This window comes from Ornithorhynchus anatinus, chromosome 8 (assembly GCF_004115215.2).
Source record: "Ornithorhynchus anatinus isolate Pmale09 chromosome 8, mOrnAna1.pri.v4, whole genome shotgun sequence".
NCBI classification, from domain to species: domain Eukaryota; kingdom Metazoa; phylum Chordata; class Mammalia; order Monotremata; family Ornithorhynchidae; genus Ornithorhynchus; species Ornithorhynchus anatinus.
The window spans coordinates 47,670,358-47,687,977 of NC_041735.1; the positions used below are offsets into that span (position 1 = coordinate 47,670,358).

Here is a 17,620-nt window from a genome sequence, read left to right on the forward strand (position 1 = left end):
AGAGTAACTGTCGGATAAAAAGAGGGAGGGCGTTTCAAGCCAGAGGCAGGATGTGGGCGAGAGGTTGATGGCAAGATAGACGAGATTGAGGTTCAGTGAGTAGGTGGCACTAGAGGAGCAAAGTGTGTGGTCTGGGTTGTAATACAGCAGCGAGGTAAGAAGGAGGGGGCAGAGTGACAGAGTGCTTTTAAAGCCAATGGTAAGGACTTTCTGTTTGATGCAAAGGTTGATGGGTAACCACTGGAGGTTCTTGAGGGGTGGGGAAACATGGACTGAACATTTTTGTAGAAAAATGATCCCGGCCTTTCAGCCTTCTCCCACAAGGCTTATATTCTTCCAATCTGGTCAGTGATCCTTCAAATGCAATAGAATTTATCTGTGATATTTATAAGAAAAATAAAAAACATTGTGTCTTGGACGACACCAGGATGATTGGAGGAATTGTGTGATGGTTAACTTCCTTAAACATTAGAGTAGTTATTGGTACCTCAACAATGTATTCTTTAACATCACTAATTTGTCCTCTACATCCACATAAACTTTGCTTCTAATCATTCATTTTGGATGTTCCATTATCTTGCCCAAACCCTTGTTAAACCTGATATTTTCGGCCTATGCATGATTCACGTGGACATGAATCCTATATGTTTACCACTCAGTGAATGAAAAAATATTTTTTTTCAACCAATCATCTTCCAATTTCATCCTGCTTAGTGGGATTAAATGAAGAACAACTCCACGCTCATACTTTGTACGCCCTTCCTTATTTTGTCTTCAATCAAGGCCCCTTTCAGCTTTCATCATCATCAATAATGGCATTTATTAAGAGCTTACAGTGGGCCGAGCACTGTACTAAGCGCTTTGGAGAGTACAGGGTTGGTAGACGCATTCCCTGTCCACAACAAATTCACAGTCTGGTGGGGAGAACAGCTATCAATATAAATAATTTACACTACAAAGTTTACAGATGGGTACATAAGTGCTATGGGTTGAGGGTGTGGCAAATATCCCATGCCCAAAGGTCACAGACACAGGTGCATAGACACAGAAGGGAGAAGGAGCCAGGAGAACAAGGGCTTAATTGGGGAAGGCCTCCTGGAGGAGATGTGGCCTTAATAAGGTTTTGAAAGTGGGGAGAGTAGTGGTGTGGAGTACACGGAGGAGGAAGGAGTCCTAGGCTAGAGGGAAGACCAGGGAAAGGGGTGGGCAGTGAGATAGGTGTGATCAGGGCACAGTAAGTCAACTGGAGCTAGAGCAGCCAAGTATGACCTCCACTCCTTGGTCTGAAGAGTCCCAATACTAGAGTACCTCTCAGGCTATGGCCACCCCACAATCCATGCAGGGATATATCCTGCATTATTTGCAGATTTTCATTAGCATGCATAAACCTTACCCCGACGGTAAATCAATTATCTCCCCTCACTCCCACTTTCAGCATTTATCTTGCTCCACTCCCACATCCCAAATCTGATGTGTCCCCCGTCCCGCCCCCCACCACCACTCTCCATCATGCTCTAGTATTTTCTTTTTTAGAATTCTACCTAGCTTTTCACCACAAGCAGCTGATCAGCAAGGGAAGAGCCAGGTAAAGCCTCCCCACCAGACCCAAATGGTGGCCTTGCAGCTGGATTCATGGTTCTGTTACTATTTCAGAAACTCCACCATGGCCACAAAAACTTGGTAACAGCTGTTGCCAAATCCCACTGCAGAGCTAATGAAAGAAAGGGGCCCAAAATTCTCCATTACAGATCACTCTGGCCCAGAGCATTAAAAATCATGTTCTAGAAAGTTAGTGATACCAAGGCAACAGAGGTGGTTTTAGGGATGGTGAGATGTGTCAGTTGAGGCCACCAATTTGAATGAGCTGTGACCTGCAGGCAGAGGACAGCAGAAGATTCAGATCTGGGGATAGAAGGGAGCCCATCGGGGAACCTCTATCAAAGCCACTTTAGAGAAATATCCCTTGCTCTCTCCCTGACTGAATGGTTCTTGGGAAGGGGGAGATTGTAGTCCATTTGGTGATTGACTACACCCAATTTGATAACCAGCAGGAGCTCCAGTATTCAGTATTGCCTGGAAAACTGCAACATTGTAATTGTGAAGACCATGGAGAACGTGGAAGTGGGAGGAGGCGGCACAAAGGCACAGTAAATTATTTTTGGAATCCTGTTTTCTAATAAATCCCATCAAGAAGACTAGTGTCATTTGGGAAACATGCCACCTCTAGTACATGCACAGCTGATGCACCTCTCGTTGCACTGCAGGGCATCTGGGTCCAAAGCTTCCTGGCTTCAGGCCGGGGATACAGGAATTTAAAGAAGGAAAACTACCACAGTGGCAAATAGCTCTTCTTTAAGTCTGGGGGGCCATAAAATATTGGATTTCCTGGAACCACCAAACACCTAACATCTGCCTAGCCTGCAAATTCTATCCCGAGTTACGAATGCTGCTAGAAGGGGATTAACCTCTGATTTTTAGATTACCTTCTTCCACAAAATAATTGCTCTCCAGAGAGCATGAAGGCCAGTTTTCAAGGAAATAGTGGCCTTTGACAGGATGTTGAACTCAAGAGGATACCCAGTTCCCCTATTCCCCTATAATGAAGGGGGTGCATTCTTGCAAATCTCCGAGTTAAAGAAAGCTTGTTCTCACTAAAGTCTTTAACCACTTCAACACCATGCTCAGACACACCCATATGCGTGGAAGCCACTTCTAACACCACTGTGCTCTCATCCGTTCAGGCTGGTGATGTCAGACCAACACTCCCTAAATCTAACCAAAAAGCCATGATGAAAACATGAGTTAGGGCAGATACAGATCAAATGACATGAGTGAGAGAGAAAAGAAAAGTAGATATACAACCTTTTTCTTTCAATTTCTATGGATTTATGTGGGAAAAGAATGTTTTAAGACTCGAGTTCAGAGCTCATATTTCTTCATATGGTTTTTGATCGTTCAAATAAAGCTGTCTCTTCCTCAAGAAAAATCTAACCTAACACACAAGCATGTCGTAGGAAAAACCCTGAACAATAGATTCCTTTAGTCAAAAGAGAAAGGAAGACATCCCCCCTATAACAAATTCCTATGACTCCAAATTCCTATGACTCCAACTCCCAGATGACTGATATACAGCCAAAATGAAACAAGTCCACATAAGATTCTTGGTAAGGAATCATTAATGGTATTTATTGGGTGCTTACTATGTGCAGAGCACCTTACTTAGCTTGAGTACAATATAACAGTATAACAGACATTCCCTGCCACTGATTGATTATTACAGAGTCAGTAGACACGTTCTTTGTCTACAATGAGCTAGTCAGTACAGCTGCCCTGTTAAGATGACTTAACCTTTTCACATTTACTAGGGGAAAAAAAATAGGGTCAATTGTTTTCTTTCTCCCCTTCGGTGTTTCAGAAAGACTTCTGAAACATGCTCTGCCACTCTGAGCAGGCCCCTACAGTGGGAATTGGGACAACTGCCCTCAAATGGCCTTTGGAACGGCCTTGGATACTACCTAGTGACGCCACCTGAAACCACTGTGCTAAACTTCCCCACCTCTCTCTGAATCTTCCCTACGCTCAAAATAAAGTTGATGATGATGATGATAAAAGGGTCTCCCATCGAGGATAGCAAGCAAGCCTCAGTGAGAACAAAGTTTCAAGAAGACCAATCTTCATATTTTATTTATTGAAATTCAAAATATGACCCAAAGAAGGGTTACAGGATTTTATAATTCAGTAACCTCCAAGAAAGATACTTCTTGGAGGAAATGTGAAAATCCTTTTGAACCATAAAAGCCAAGTCAAGGCTTGCCTACACCAATGTACTCTAGAATAAACACCAAATACCAAATTACCTTCAGCCAAAACAATATCAGCTCTTTAATTTTGAGTCCAGAAACCATTAACTCTTCTGGTTATGCTTCTCTGGTATCAAAGCTATAATAATAGGTAAGAACAATACAACTTGTCAGTGGGTCTTGATTCAGATTTCTGAATCTCACCAAGCACAGGGTCAGAGGAAAAAATGGGAGAAACAGTGGGGGAGAAGGGGAAATGGACAAATAGGAGAGAAAGGTCAAATCCAGTGAGCGTTCCTGGATCCTGAAATCCAGAAAAATGGAGTATGTCCATGTGCGATTTCATGTACAAGGAAGTCTGGGTATTTCCAAGGGAGACCTTGTTCTACCCACACCCTAAGGTACCACAGTCATTGAAGGAAATGTAGGAAGTCCCAACTTTCAAAACAGGTTCCCTAAACTGCATTGGCTAAACTGTTGGTCTTCCATCCTAGTGATGAGGCTAGTTGAAGCTTCACGGATTCTGGGCTGTTCTCTCTGACTGTCCCTAATGCTGCTAAACACATCTCTTGACAGAAAGTGGACAACAGCAACTGAACCACTGTCAACTACCATGAAGAAAGGGGAAGACTAAAATACTCTTTCCTTCTCCCAACTCCAAGTCCCTTGGCTACCAATTTAATAATATGATGATGCTGCAGTTTTCATAGATTTATAATAATAATAATAATGATATTTTTAAGCACTTACTATGTACCAGGCACTGTACTAAGCGCTGGAGTAGATATGGGCAAATCGGGTTGGACACAGTCCCTGTCCCACGTGGAGCTCACAGTCTCAATCCCCATTTTACAGATGAGGTAACTAAGGAACACAGAAGTAAAATGACTTGCCCAAGGTCACAGAGCAGACAAGTGACAGAGCGGGAATTAAATCCCATGACCTTCTGACTCCCAGGCCTGTGCTCTATCCACTACGCTATGCTGCTTCCCTATTCTGAAGATATTTAGATTCCCTTATTAATTTATGAAATTTTTCAAATCCCATGAATAATTGGACATCTTACCATCAGTGTAAAATACATCCAAATAACTATGGAACTGGACAAATCCAAACAGCCTTCACTTCCACCTCCACTTCTGCAAGAACCCTGTATGGACAGAAAACCTCTTGTCCAGCCAAACCCCAGTCCGACCCTAAGTGTGGGGGAGGGGGGAGGGGGGCAACCTCAAATCCAAGGGAAGATACGGAGTACGGCCACATGGACACCGTGGGTTTGTGGATGCTTGTCAAGGTAACTGCTGGGACTTTTACTCCCTCAGAGACGAAAACAACAAATGTGATCAATCGACCCACCCAGTGTAATTATGGAGCACTTACTGTATGCAGAGCACTGTACTAAGAGCTTAGGAGAGCACAATAGACATAGATAAAAATGCACCACAGGCATGTGATGATTCAGCAGGGCCAGAGATGTTAGGCCATGGTAGCCCCAAATCCGGAAAAGGGGGAGGAAGAGAAGAGGAGGGAGGAAGATTGAGGCATGAAGCAAATCCTCCTGCACTGATCCAAGCCCAGCCTGGATCCAATCAGGCATTTTTCTCAACAGGTCCATAAGACGACCCAAGCTCATGGAGGTTCTAGCCTCCACTCATATCAGCACATTGGTGGCTACAGAAATCTTTCTGAATTTCTGAAAGTGATTTTTTGTTTAAATGGCAGCCCTGACAATAGAGTATAAATACAAAAAGAACAAATTATTGGGGTGTGGATGTTGCTAACATTCATCTTTCAGGAGTTCTCTCTTCCAATTCCCGGGAGGGGTCAGAGCAGCCGTTCTATTTTAAGCAGTGGCCACTCTGGCCTGAGCCACCGCTTCCCCATAAAAACGTGTGTGTGTGGTCAGCTTAAAGTAACAACCTGGAGCATAAATGTGCAGTGACCCACCCCTGAAATACTCTGACTGAGCCTTCATTTCCCCTATTTGCTCTCCCTTCTACACCACTTGTGCTCTCAGAGCTCTGTGACCTATACTCCCAATACTGAGGTCAGGCAACCCCAGCCTCATTTAATGGAAAGATATATTTACAAGTCAGTGAAACATCAGATTGTTATATAACTATGACAAAATGACTTCTGTCCCACTATACGCATATCTTTTTGTTCACAAAAGAGATCGTTTTAACAAGTCAAAAATACTTGAAAAAAAAAAAATGAGTACAGTACTGATCCCGGCCTCATGCTGATCTCCCAGTTGGAATGCCCCTCTACATCTTCCAAGCCCTCTTAAGATCCCACTTCCTCCAAGAAGGCTTCTCACGCAGCAACATATCGGCAGAGCCGGAATTACAACCCAAGTCCTCTGACTCTCAGGCCTGTGCTATTTCCGCTAGGCCACAGGGCTTTTCTCTTTGTATTCTCCCAAGAGCTTAGTAGTGTTTAACCCTCAATAGGCACTCAATATTATTGATTGGTTCCAAAGAACCACCAAATATTTCATAAATATTAATTTCCACTCATTTAAACTGGTCCTTTAAGGATGTCATCCACATACTGCAAATAGCGTAATGAAAATAGAACAGTCAGAAGCAATTCTCAAGTCTCATTATGTTGCCTTGAAAGGGCAATGTGTCCGATCAATAGCAGGGCCAGAATGTCCATTCTAGTTGCCTAGCTCATATTTTGAAGAGGCAAGTGTAATTTTGAGAGCCTGGACTCTTTGAGTCTGAATCTAATAAAACAGTCACTGAAAAAGTCAAGGATAGGCATTTGAAGAGGAAACTGAGAAAATAAAGGATCATTTCGGAGACAGGTTCTTTTCAGTATCTTGACTGATGTCCTAAATAAAGGTATCAGGAACTTGTTCATCCAACACACAGTTCATTCAATAGTATTTATTGAGCACTTACTATGTGCAGAGCACTGTACTAAGTGCTTGGAGTGTACATTTCGGCAACAGATAGAGACAATCCGTGCCCATGGACGGGCTTACAGTCTAATCGAGGGAGACAGACAAAAAACAGTAGCAATAAATAGAATCAAGGGGCTATACATCTCATTAACAAAATAAATAGGGTAATAAAAATATATACAAATGAGCAGATGAGCACATGCTGAGGGAAGGGGAAGGGAGAGGGGGAGGAGGAGAGGGAAAGGGGGGGAAAGAGGGCTTAGCTGAGGGGAGGTGAAGGGGGGCAGAGAGGGAGCAGAGGGAAAAGGGGAAGCTCAGTCTGGGAAGGCCTCTTGGAGGAGGTGAGCTCTCAGTAGGGCTTTGAAGAGGGGAAGAGAGTGAGTTTGGCAGAGGTGAGGAGGGAGGGCATGCCAGGACCGCAGGAGGACATGGGCCAGGCGTCGATGGCGGGATAGGCGAGAACGGGGGACGGTGAGGAGGGAGGGCATGCCAGGACCGCGGGAGGACATGGGCCAGGCGTCGATGGCGGGATAGGCGAGAACGCGGGGCGGTGAGGAGGTGGGCGGCAGAGGAGTGGAGCCTATGGGGTGGGCAGGAGAAAGAGAGAAGGGAGGAGAGGTAGGAGGGGTCAAGGTGATGGAGAGCCTTGAAGCCTAGAGTGAGAAGTTTTTGTTTCATGTGGAGGATGAGAGTTGAAAGTAGAGATGTTTAACTCTTGAAAAACAAATACATTTCAAAAGTGATTTGTAGCAATCAGAAAGATGGTCCCCAAAACAGAACAAAACCCATTAGGGGTAAGTGCATGGCAGACGTAGGGATAAACTGTGAGCTCGTAATGGGCAGGGATCATCTGCTATACTGTAGTCTCCCAAAAGCTGAGTACAGCACTCTGCACACGGTAAGCGCTCAAATACAATTGACTGATTGACAGAAAGGAAGCATTACAAGTACAGGATGGGGAAGGAGACGCTAAGCAAAAGTACAGATGAGAAAGATCTGGAGGTCACAGTTGACCAGAAGCTAAACATCCATCAATAATTTAGTACTTTTTTTTTTTTTTTTTTTTACAAATCAGCAGTATCTGGATATATCAATAGGTGAGGGTCATATAAAGGTCTAATATCAGGGACCATCTACCCATGATCCTCAAGACACTTATAATAATAATGTCGGTATTTGTTAAGCACTTACTATGTGCCAGGCACTGTTCTAAGCGCTGGGGTAGACATAGGGGAATCAGGTTGTCCCACGTGGGGCTCACAGTCTTAATCCCCATTTTACAGATGAGGGAACTGAGGCACAGAGAAGTTAAGTGACTTGCCCACAGTCACACAGCCGACAAGTGGCAGAGCTGGGATTCGAACTCATGAGCCCTGACTCCAAAGCCCATGCTCTTTCCACTGAGCCACACTGCTTTGAGGTTACTCAACTTTCACTCACTCATTTTAGAAATATGTACAGAAGCTGGAGATAGTCAAGACAAAAAAAAAGGATAAAGGGGGCAGAAAATAAATTCTAAGGAATAAGTGAAGAAACGAGTCACTTTGTTAGGGAGAAGAAGTGACAACTGCCTTCAAACAGAGGTGCCAACTTTTCATTCGGAGTATGGGGGTGGGCTTTTGTAAGGGACAAAGAAGATTATGTTTAGGAGTGGCAGGCAATCTTCAAGGAGACAATAAGTGGGAAAGTCATTCTTTTCAGGCTCCCTTACACTCTCAGGTCTCTCTAAGGTTTGAGATGAGCAAAGATGAGCCCACAGGGAGGATGATGCTTATCACTCTCAGGGAGTTATCACTCTCAGGGAGTTCACACCTGTAATTGAGAATATGAAGGATTTTTATGGGGAAAGGGAGGCTGATTGGGGTGCCAACTTCTCATTTTGAGCACATGGGCTGAGGGTAGAATATTAAAGAAGCGGGGCATTTACAGGACAGGGCACTAGGGAGCTTAGAGGAAGAGAAGGTGGTGAAGGAATCACTCTGAACAAAGCACTGTACTGAGTGCTTGGGAGCGTACGGCAGAATTGACAGACATGTTACCCGCTCACAAGGCACTTACAGTCTTATAGGAGGGCTTACAGAAGGAAACGAATGAAGAGGAAGAAAGGGAAAGAGGTGTAACGGAAAAGAGAAAAGGAGAGGATGGAAAGAGGGCCCCTTCCATTGTAAGAATAATAAGAATGGCATTTGTTAAGCACTTACTATGTGCCAGGCACTACTGTAACTCTCTCTGATGCCCAATATAGTGCTCTTTACATATGAGGTACTCAATTTATCCTCCCTGATGTGTTGCTACACTTAACCCTCCAGAGCCACCGTGGTTACCAACACCACCTTGGTTCATCCAGACCAGGCTGCGGATCCCAATCATAGGCCACTCCCGACTCTGACCCAGATTCAAAGCTCCCAGCCGCAAGCCAGATGAGCTGGAATCACCACAGCTCAAGTTCTGGAGACTGGGCAGGCAGTTCCAAAAACCATATCCTGAAAAAAGATGACAAGACACGGGGCTGGCACTTAGAGAGGAGGGAGGCGGGGCAGGCTGGCTACAGCTAGCAAGGTGACTAGCTTAGTGGAAAGAGCATGGACCTGGGAGTCAGGGGTCCTAGGTTCTAATCCTGGCTCTACCACCGGCCTGCCGTGTTACTGTGGGCAAGTCACCTAACTTCTATGGGCCTCAGTTTCCTAATCTGTAATATTGGTATTCAATATCTGTTCTCCCTCCCCCTTCAACAGTGAGCTAGCTCCATGTGGGGCAGGGACTGTATCTGACCTGATTATTTTGTATCTAGAAAATAGATACTTAGAACAGTGCTTGGCACATAGTAAGCACTTAAATACCACTAGGATCAGCAGCAGCAACAGCCCATCCTGCCAAAAACATCTGTGGGGCAAAGCCCATGAAGGTCATTGCTCTTTTTGCTCCCTTGGAGTAGGTGTCCTCTGATACCGACCAGTTGTTTCATTTCCACAGATAACCAATCAAGAGGAAATGAGACAAGTTAAAAGGAGAAATCTTGATAGCTGTAAGGAAGAACTTTTTAATGGTCAGAGTGATGAACCCAGGATTAGGCTACAGGGGAAGTCATAGTTTCTGTTGTTCCATTGCTGGAGTTCTTTAATCCCAAAACACCAACCCTTCCCTAGATGAACTGTCATTTGCCTGCCTTTTCTAGAAAATGTGACTTTTCATTATTGGTATTCTCCTTTGGACCCACTAGGTCGCAAAGCTTTTCGGAAATTAAATGTTAAACGTGAACATCAGTTAACATTAAATGCTAACTGTTTAAATGTTTAACATCAGAACTAAATCAAACACAGACTTCTTTAAAGGTCACAAGATAAGTAAATACATAAACTAAGACAGAGCTCTGCATTCCATTCCCATTTCTGTCTATCACTAAGTGATGCTGACCCAACAAATCAAATGTGACAGTTCTCCCTCTCCCAAACCACCTCAAAGGCAGTTTAAGAAAAGCATATACAAATGGTGAATACTGAAAAACATTATCGCTCTAAGAATACAAAGAGGAGGCATTTCAAGGACCAATGTGTGGAAAGTGCTCTCCCTCTTTAGAATGAAAGTCCAACAGAGCCGGGGCCGCATTTGATCACCTTGCAATCTGCCCCAGTCCTGAGCACCCAAGTGGATTCTCTCATAGTCACTCCACCATTGGCTTTGTTAGTAGCTGTGTAAGGGAATAGCACCGCTCCCCCATAATCTCTCCCTCGTGCTGTTTTAGGGCAACTCCTCAGAGAAGGAAATTGAAGGGAATCCTCCCATCTTGAGTAAAAAACAAAACATGAATTTTGAGTCATAGACGAGGATGGAAAGAGAGAGTCACGGTTTACGGAGCCGCATGTGTTCTCTCTGTCAGAGCAGGAAGTGTTTTGCATGACCACACAAGGCGGCCTCTCCAGGCAGAGAGACAGACAGACCCAGAGACAGACAGATCCAGAGAGACAGAGACAGACAGACACAGAGACAGGGACCCAAACAGACCCAGAGAGAGAGACAGATCCAGAGAGACAGACACAGAGACAGACCCAGACAGACCCAGAGAGACAGAGACAGACAGATACAGACACAGAGACAGAGACCCAGACAGACACAGAGAGACAGACAGCCCCAAAGAAACACAGAGACACAGAGACAGAGACAGACACAGAGAGACATACAGACTCAGAGAGACAGACACAGAGACAGACACAGAAAGACCCAGAGACAGACCCGAGGGAGAGACCCAGACAGACATACGGTCACCCCGAAAGGAGGCTTGGATGGAGCTCCCTGCGCGGGGCCGGGGAGGGAGAAAGGAAGGGAGGCGAGGAGGAGGGGGCTCGGCCCGGCACTGGCAGGACCAGTGGAGGAGGAAGAGGAAAAGGAGAAGAAGGAGGAGGAGGAGGAGGAGGAGGAGGAGGAGGAATCCCCCGAACAAAGCGAATCAGGGATGGGAGCAGCCGGGAGGGATCGACGCGGGGAAAAAGGGCTACACGCGGACTCTCTTTCTATGTCTCATTTTTTTTTCTTTCTTTCTCTCTCTTTCTCTGTCTCTGGTTAGAGGCAGCCGGGTCCGGCCGCAGCGTTGCGCAGAGGGTGCGCTGCAGGCCGGCCAGCTCGGGCCCCCGGGAGCGCTGGGCGGGGAAGGGACAGACGGAGGGAAAGGAGAGGAGGGGGAGGAGAACTACCGCTGTTCTGGCATGCCCTGCCTCCTCACCTCCGCCAAACTCACTCTCTTCCCCTCTTCAAAGCCCTACTGAGAGCTCACCTCCTCCAGGCGGCCTTCCCACACTGACCTTCCCCTTTGCCCTCTGCTTCCCCTTCACCTCTCCTCAGCTAAGCCCCCTTTCCCTCAGCCCTGTGCTCATTTGTATATATATTTTTATTACCCTATTTCTTTTGCTTAATGAGGTGTCCATCCCCTTGATTCTACTTATCATGATTATGTTGTCTTCTTTTTGTCCGTCTGTCTCCCCCCATTAGACTGCGAGCCCGTCACTGGGCAGGGATGGGGTCTCTCTCTGTTGCCCAATTGTCCATTCCAAGCGCTTAGTCCAGTGCTCTGCACATAGCGCTCACTAAATACTATCGAATTGTCCATTCCAAGCGCCTAGTCCAGTGCTCTGCACATAGTCGGCGCTCACTAAATACGACCGAATGAATGAATGAATGTGCAGTGCTCTGCACATAGTCAGCGCTCAATAAGTACGACTGAATGAATGAGAAGGGGGTTCCGGGTCGGGGATGGGGACCGGCTGTCTCTATCTGCTGCCGAAGTGTCCCTTCCAAGCGCTCAGTCCAGTGCTCTGCACAGAGTCAGCGTTCAATAAATACTATTGAATTGTGCATTCCAAGCGTTTAGTCCAGTGCTCTGCACACAGAGCTCAATACTCCTGAACTGTCCATTCCAAGAGCTTAGTCCAGTGCTCTGCACATAGTCAGTGCTCAATACTATTGAAATGTCTATTCCAAGCGCTTAGTCCAGTGCTCTGCACATAGTAAGCGCTCAATACTACTGAATTGTCCATTCCAACCGCTTAGTCTTAGTGCTCTGCACATAGTCAGCGCTCAATACTATTGAATTGTCTATTCCAAGCGCTTAGTCCAGTGCTCTGCACATAGCGCTCGCTAAATACTCCTGAATTGTCCATTCCAAGCGCTTAGTCCAGTGCTCTGCACATAGTCAGTGCTCACTAAATACTCCTGAATTGTCCATTCGAAGCGCTTAGTCCAGCGCTCTGCACATAGTAAGCGTTCAATAAATACTCCTGAATTGTCCATTCCAAGCGCTCAGTCCACTGCTCTGCACATGGTCAGCGCTCACTAAATACTCCTGAATTGTCCATTCGAAGCGCTTAGTCCAGCGCTCTGCACATAGTAAGCGTTCAATAAATACTCCTGAATTGTCCATTCCAAGCGCTCAGTCCACTGCTCTGCACATGGTCAGCGCTCACTAAATACTATTGAATTGTCCATTCGAAGCGCTTAGTCCAGCGCTCTGCACATAGTAAGCGCTCAATCCTATTGAATTGTCCATTCCAAGCTCTCAGTCCAGCGCTCTGCACAGAGTAAGCGCTCAATCCTATTGAACTGTCCATTCCAACCGCTTAGTCCAGTACTGTGCGCATAGCGCTCACTAAATACTCCCGAATTGTCCATTCCAAGCGCTCAGTCCAGTGCTCCGCACATAGTCAGCGCTCAATACTACTGAATTGTTTATTCCAAGCGCTCAGTCCAGCGCTCTGCCCATAGTCAGCGCTCACTAAATACTCCTGAATGGTCCATTCCAAGCGCTCAGTCCGGCGCTCTGCACAGAGTCAGCGCTCAATCGATACGATCGAAGGAGCTGAACGAATGAATGCGCGGTCGGGGGATGCGGGATCCGCCCCCCGCGGGGACAAAGAAGCGGCGAGGAGGAGGAGGAGAGGAGGTGGGGAGCGGCCCCTGGGTCCCCGGCCGGTCCCCGCCGCCTTTGTCCCCTTCCCGCCCGGCCCGGCGTCCGGGGCTCCTTACCCGGGTGAGCAGCGGGCGCATCTGCTCCCCAGCCCGCTCCGCCTCCATGGCCCCGCCGCCAGAACGTGCGCCCGCCTCCGTGCGGGGAGCGGCCCGGTGCGGGACGAGGCCAGGGCGCGGGACCGGTCGCTGTCCGCCTTCTCCGGAGGGACGGAGGGAGGGAGGGAAGGAGGAGGAAAGAGAGAGGGAGAGAGGGAGAGAGGGAGGGAGGGAGGGAGGGAGGGGGGTCGGGCCCTGCGCAGAACGTGCAGAAACGGGGGAGGGGGAGGAGCCGCCGCCCGCTCCGTCCGTATAACGTGTGCGGAGGCGGCCCCGCCCGACGCTCCCCTCCCCAGCCGAGGCCCCGCCCACCCCGCCTCCAGCTCTCCCATTGGTCGCTCCCCCCGGCCGCGCCACGCCCCCCGCCCCTTCCGCTCTCCCATTGGACGCCCCCGGAGCCGGCCCGCCCCCTCGGGCCACGCCCCTCCGCGAAAGCCACGCCCCCCCCGGGGTCCGGCTTCCCGGCGCGGCAGCCCATTGGACGGGCCGCCTCGATCGACATCTCTTCCGGCCAATCGCCGAGGAGAACTCGCTTGGGGTCCCCGCCCTTCCCTTGCATTCATTCAGGCAATCGGGTTGCACTCCGTTCATTCATTCATTCATCTGGCAATCGGTTTCACTCCATCCATTCATTCATTCAGGCAATCGGGTTTCACTCCATTCATTCATTCAGGCAATCGGGGTTTCACCCCAGTCAATCATTCATTCATTCATCTGGCAATCGGTTTCACTCCATTCATTCATTCAGGCAATCGGGGTTTCACCCCAGTCAATCATTCATTCATTCATCTGGCAATCGGTTTCACTCCATTCATTCATTCAGGCAATCGGGTTTCACTCTGTTCATTCAATCATTGATCTGGCAATCGGGTTTCACTTCATTCATTCATTCAGGCAATCGGGTTTCACTCCATTCATTCATTCATTCAGGCAATCGGTTTCACTCCATTCATTCATTCATTGATCTGGCAATCGGTTTCACTTCATTCATTCATTCAAGTAATCGGTTTCACTCCATTCATTCATTCATTGATCTGGCAATCGGGTTTCACTTCATCCATTCATCAGGCAATCAGTGTCACTCCATTCATTCATTCATTCAGGCAAACGGGTTTCACTCCATTCATTCATTCATTTATTCATTCAGGCAATCGGTTTCACTCCATTCATTCATTCGGGCAAACGGTTTCACTCCATTCATTCATTCATTGATCTGGCAATCGGGTTTCACTTCATTCATTCATTCAGGCAATCGGGTTTCACTCCATTCATTCATTCAGACGTATTTATTGAGAAGCAGCGCGGCTCCCTGGAAAGAGCCCGGGCTTGGGAGTCAGAGGTCATGGGTTCGAATCCCAGCTCTGCCCCTTGGTAGCTGTGTGACTGTGGGCAAGTCACTTCACTTCTCTGGGCCTCAGTTATCTCCTCTGTAAAATGGGGATTAACTGTGAGCCTCACGTGGGATAACCTGATTACCCTGTATCTCCCCCAGCGCGTAGAACAGTGCTCTGCACATAGTAAGCACTTAACAAATACCAACATTATTATTGTTGAGCACTGATTGTGTGCAGAGCACTCCGCTAAGCGCTTGGAAACTACAAGGCAGCCACAGATAGAGAATAAAATAAAATAAAGAGAATAATAAATATGTAAGCAGTGTGGCCTGGTGGCAAGAGCACGGGCTTGGGAGTCAGAGGTCGTGAGTTCGAATCCCATCTCTGCCATTCATTCATTCAATCGTATTTATTGAGCGCTTACTATGTGCAGAGCACTGGACTAAGCGTTTGGACTGTACCATTGGGCAACAGATAGAGACCATCGCTGCCCAATAACGGGCTCACGGTCAAAACCGGGGAAACAGACAGAAAAACAAAACAGAACAAAACAAAACAAGTAGTCTGGCGTAGGTGTCATCAAGATAAATAGATTCATGGAGATCTACACCTCATTAACAAAATAAATAAAGTAATAAATAATATATACAAACGAGCACAGTGCTGAGGGGAGGGGAAGGGGGAAGAGCAGAGGGAAAGGGGGGCTCAGTCTGGGAAGGCCTCCTGGAGGAGGTGAGCTCTCAGTAGGACTTTGAAGAGGGGAAGAGAGTTAGTTGGGCTGAGGTGAGGAGGGAGGGCATGCCAGGAGAGTGGTAGGACATGGGCCACTTGTCAGCTGTGTGACCTTGGGTAAGTCACTTAACTTTTCTTTGCCTCAGTTCCCTCATCTGTAAAATGGGGATGAAGACTGTGAGCCTCACGTGGGACAACCTGATTCCCTTGTATTCATTCATTCATTCATTCATTCAATAGTATTTATTGAGCGCTTACTATGTGCAGAGGACTGTACTAAGTGCTTGGAATGTACAATTTGGCAACAGATAGAGACAATCCCTGCCCATTGACGGGCTTACAGTCTAACTGGGTGAGACAGATGGACAAAAACAAGACAACCTAATCACAATAAATAGAATCAAGGGGATGTACACCTCATTAACAAAATAAATAGGGTAATAAAAATATATACAAATGAGCAGATGAACACAGTGCTGAGGGGAGGGGAAGGGAGATGGGGAGGAGCAGAGGGAAATGGAGGAAAGGGGGCTTAGCTGAGAGGAGGTGAAAGGGAGATAGAGAGGGAGCAGAGGGAAAAGGGGAAGCTCAGTCTGGGAAGGCCTCTTGGAGGAGGTGAGCTCTCAGTAGGGACTACCCCAGCACTGAGAACAGTACTTGGCACATAGAGAGCGTTTAACAAATACAAACAAATGCCATTATTATTGTGTATACAAGTGCTGCAGAGCACTGTACTAAGCTCTTGGAAAGTACATTTCGGGAACAAATAGAGATAATCTCCACCCAACAACTGGCTCGCAATCTAGAGGAGGGGGTGGGAAGGGAATGTGTAACTGACAGCGAAGAGTCTAACTTGTTTTTTCGACCTGGGGGTTCGTCTGCTGGGGGGAAGTGAGCCACAGAGAGGTGACCCGTGAGGGGAAGGACCCTGCAATGTGCACTCTCTAAAAGAGTAATAATAATTATTATGATATTTGTGAGGTGTTTACTGTGTGCTGAGCACTGTTCTCAGCGCTGGGGTAGGTAAGGTAATCAGGTTATCCCATGTGGGACTCACAGTCTTAATCCCCATTTTACAGGTGGGGTAACTGAGGCACAGTGAAGTTTAGTTGCTTGCCAAGGTCACACAGCAGAGAAGTGGCGGAGCCAGGGATTTGAACTCACGACCCCTGATTCCCAAGCCCATGCTCTTTCCAGTAAGCCAAGCTGCTTCTCCAAGAAACAAGAGAGTCTTCTTTGACACTGAAACATTCTTACTCCCTTTATATATATATACTATTTGTTAAGCCCTTACTATGTGCCAGGCACTATACTATAATCTGGGTAGATACAAGATGATCAGGTTGGATACAGTCCCTGTACCACATGGGGCTCACAGTCTCAATCCCCATTTTGCAGATGAGGTAACTAAGGCACAGAGAAGTGAAGTGACTTGCCCAAGGCCACACAACAAAGTGGTGATGTCGTAATTAGAACCCATGACCTTCTGACTCCCAGGTCCATGCTCTATCCCCTAAGTCATACTGCTTCTCTGATTCCCTCTCTGACTTCCTTCTGACTCCCAGGCCCATGCTCACTTCCCTTGGGTCCCCTTAGACAAACAAAATAATACTAATTGTATTTATTAAGTGCTTACTATGCATCAGACACTGTACTAAGAACTGGGCAGATTGAACACAGTCCCTGCCCCACATGGAACTAGAGTCTAAGGGGGAGGGAAAACAGATGAGGAAATTGAAGCCCAGAGAATTTAAGTGGCACGTCCAAGATCACACAGGCAAGTGGTGGAGCTACGGTTAGAACCCAAGGCTCTGCTCTTTCCACTAAGCCACACCGCTTCCCAAGAGATTTAATAAACCCCATTCCATACTTGTGGAGGAGAAAAATGGGTAATGAAGATTAAGAGCAAAGCAGCATGCAGTATTTTAAAGCACTCACAACCAAAGCTGTGAGAATGTCACTTGCCACCTGGCAAGCAATTCGGTACATTAAATTTCCATCAATAGCAATGCCACAACATGGGACAGCATCCAGAAGCACCCAGAACCAGTTAGGGGAGGGAAAACTTCTGGCTTCTTGACAGCTTGAGGTGAAAGTCAGGTGAAAGCTTACCCAGCATCATAAAGTAGCAACAGTGGACATCTACAGTTTTACTGCAAAGCCATTTTTTTCAACTCCTCTGTTGGTTTATTCCAGCTAATTCTTAAACATCCAAGGATTTTCTAAACAAAAGTGCCAGATGGGCATGGGGGCCGTATTCTGTTAGTTGCAGCAATCATCTTTATCAGGGA

General features: G+C 46.9%; 1 protein-coding gene across 5 annotated transcripts in view; it reads right to left on the minus strand.

Annotated features, from left to right (window-relative positions):
* The window catches only part of SLC4A7 (solute carrier family 4 member 7), a 118,358-nt gene extending 104,989 nt beyond the window's left edge, over nucleotides 1–13,369 (minus strand). For 2 of the 5 annotated variants that reach the window (XM_007671044.3, XM_039912964.1), the window contains exon 1: nucleotides 13,225–13,368. In XM_007671044.3, coding sequence (XP_007669234.2) covers nucleotides 13,225–13,272 — 48 coding nt within the window. In that variant the 5' untranslated portion in view covers nucleotides 13,273–13,368. Of the gene's footprint in view, nucleotides 1–13,224 lie in introns of all 5 variants that reach the window. The other 3 variants (XM_007671043.3, XM_029070140.2, XM_039912965.1) reach the window with 2 other exon arrangements.
* Nucleotides 13,370–17,620: the final 4,251 nt, after the last annotated feature.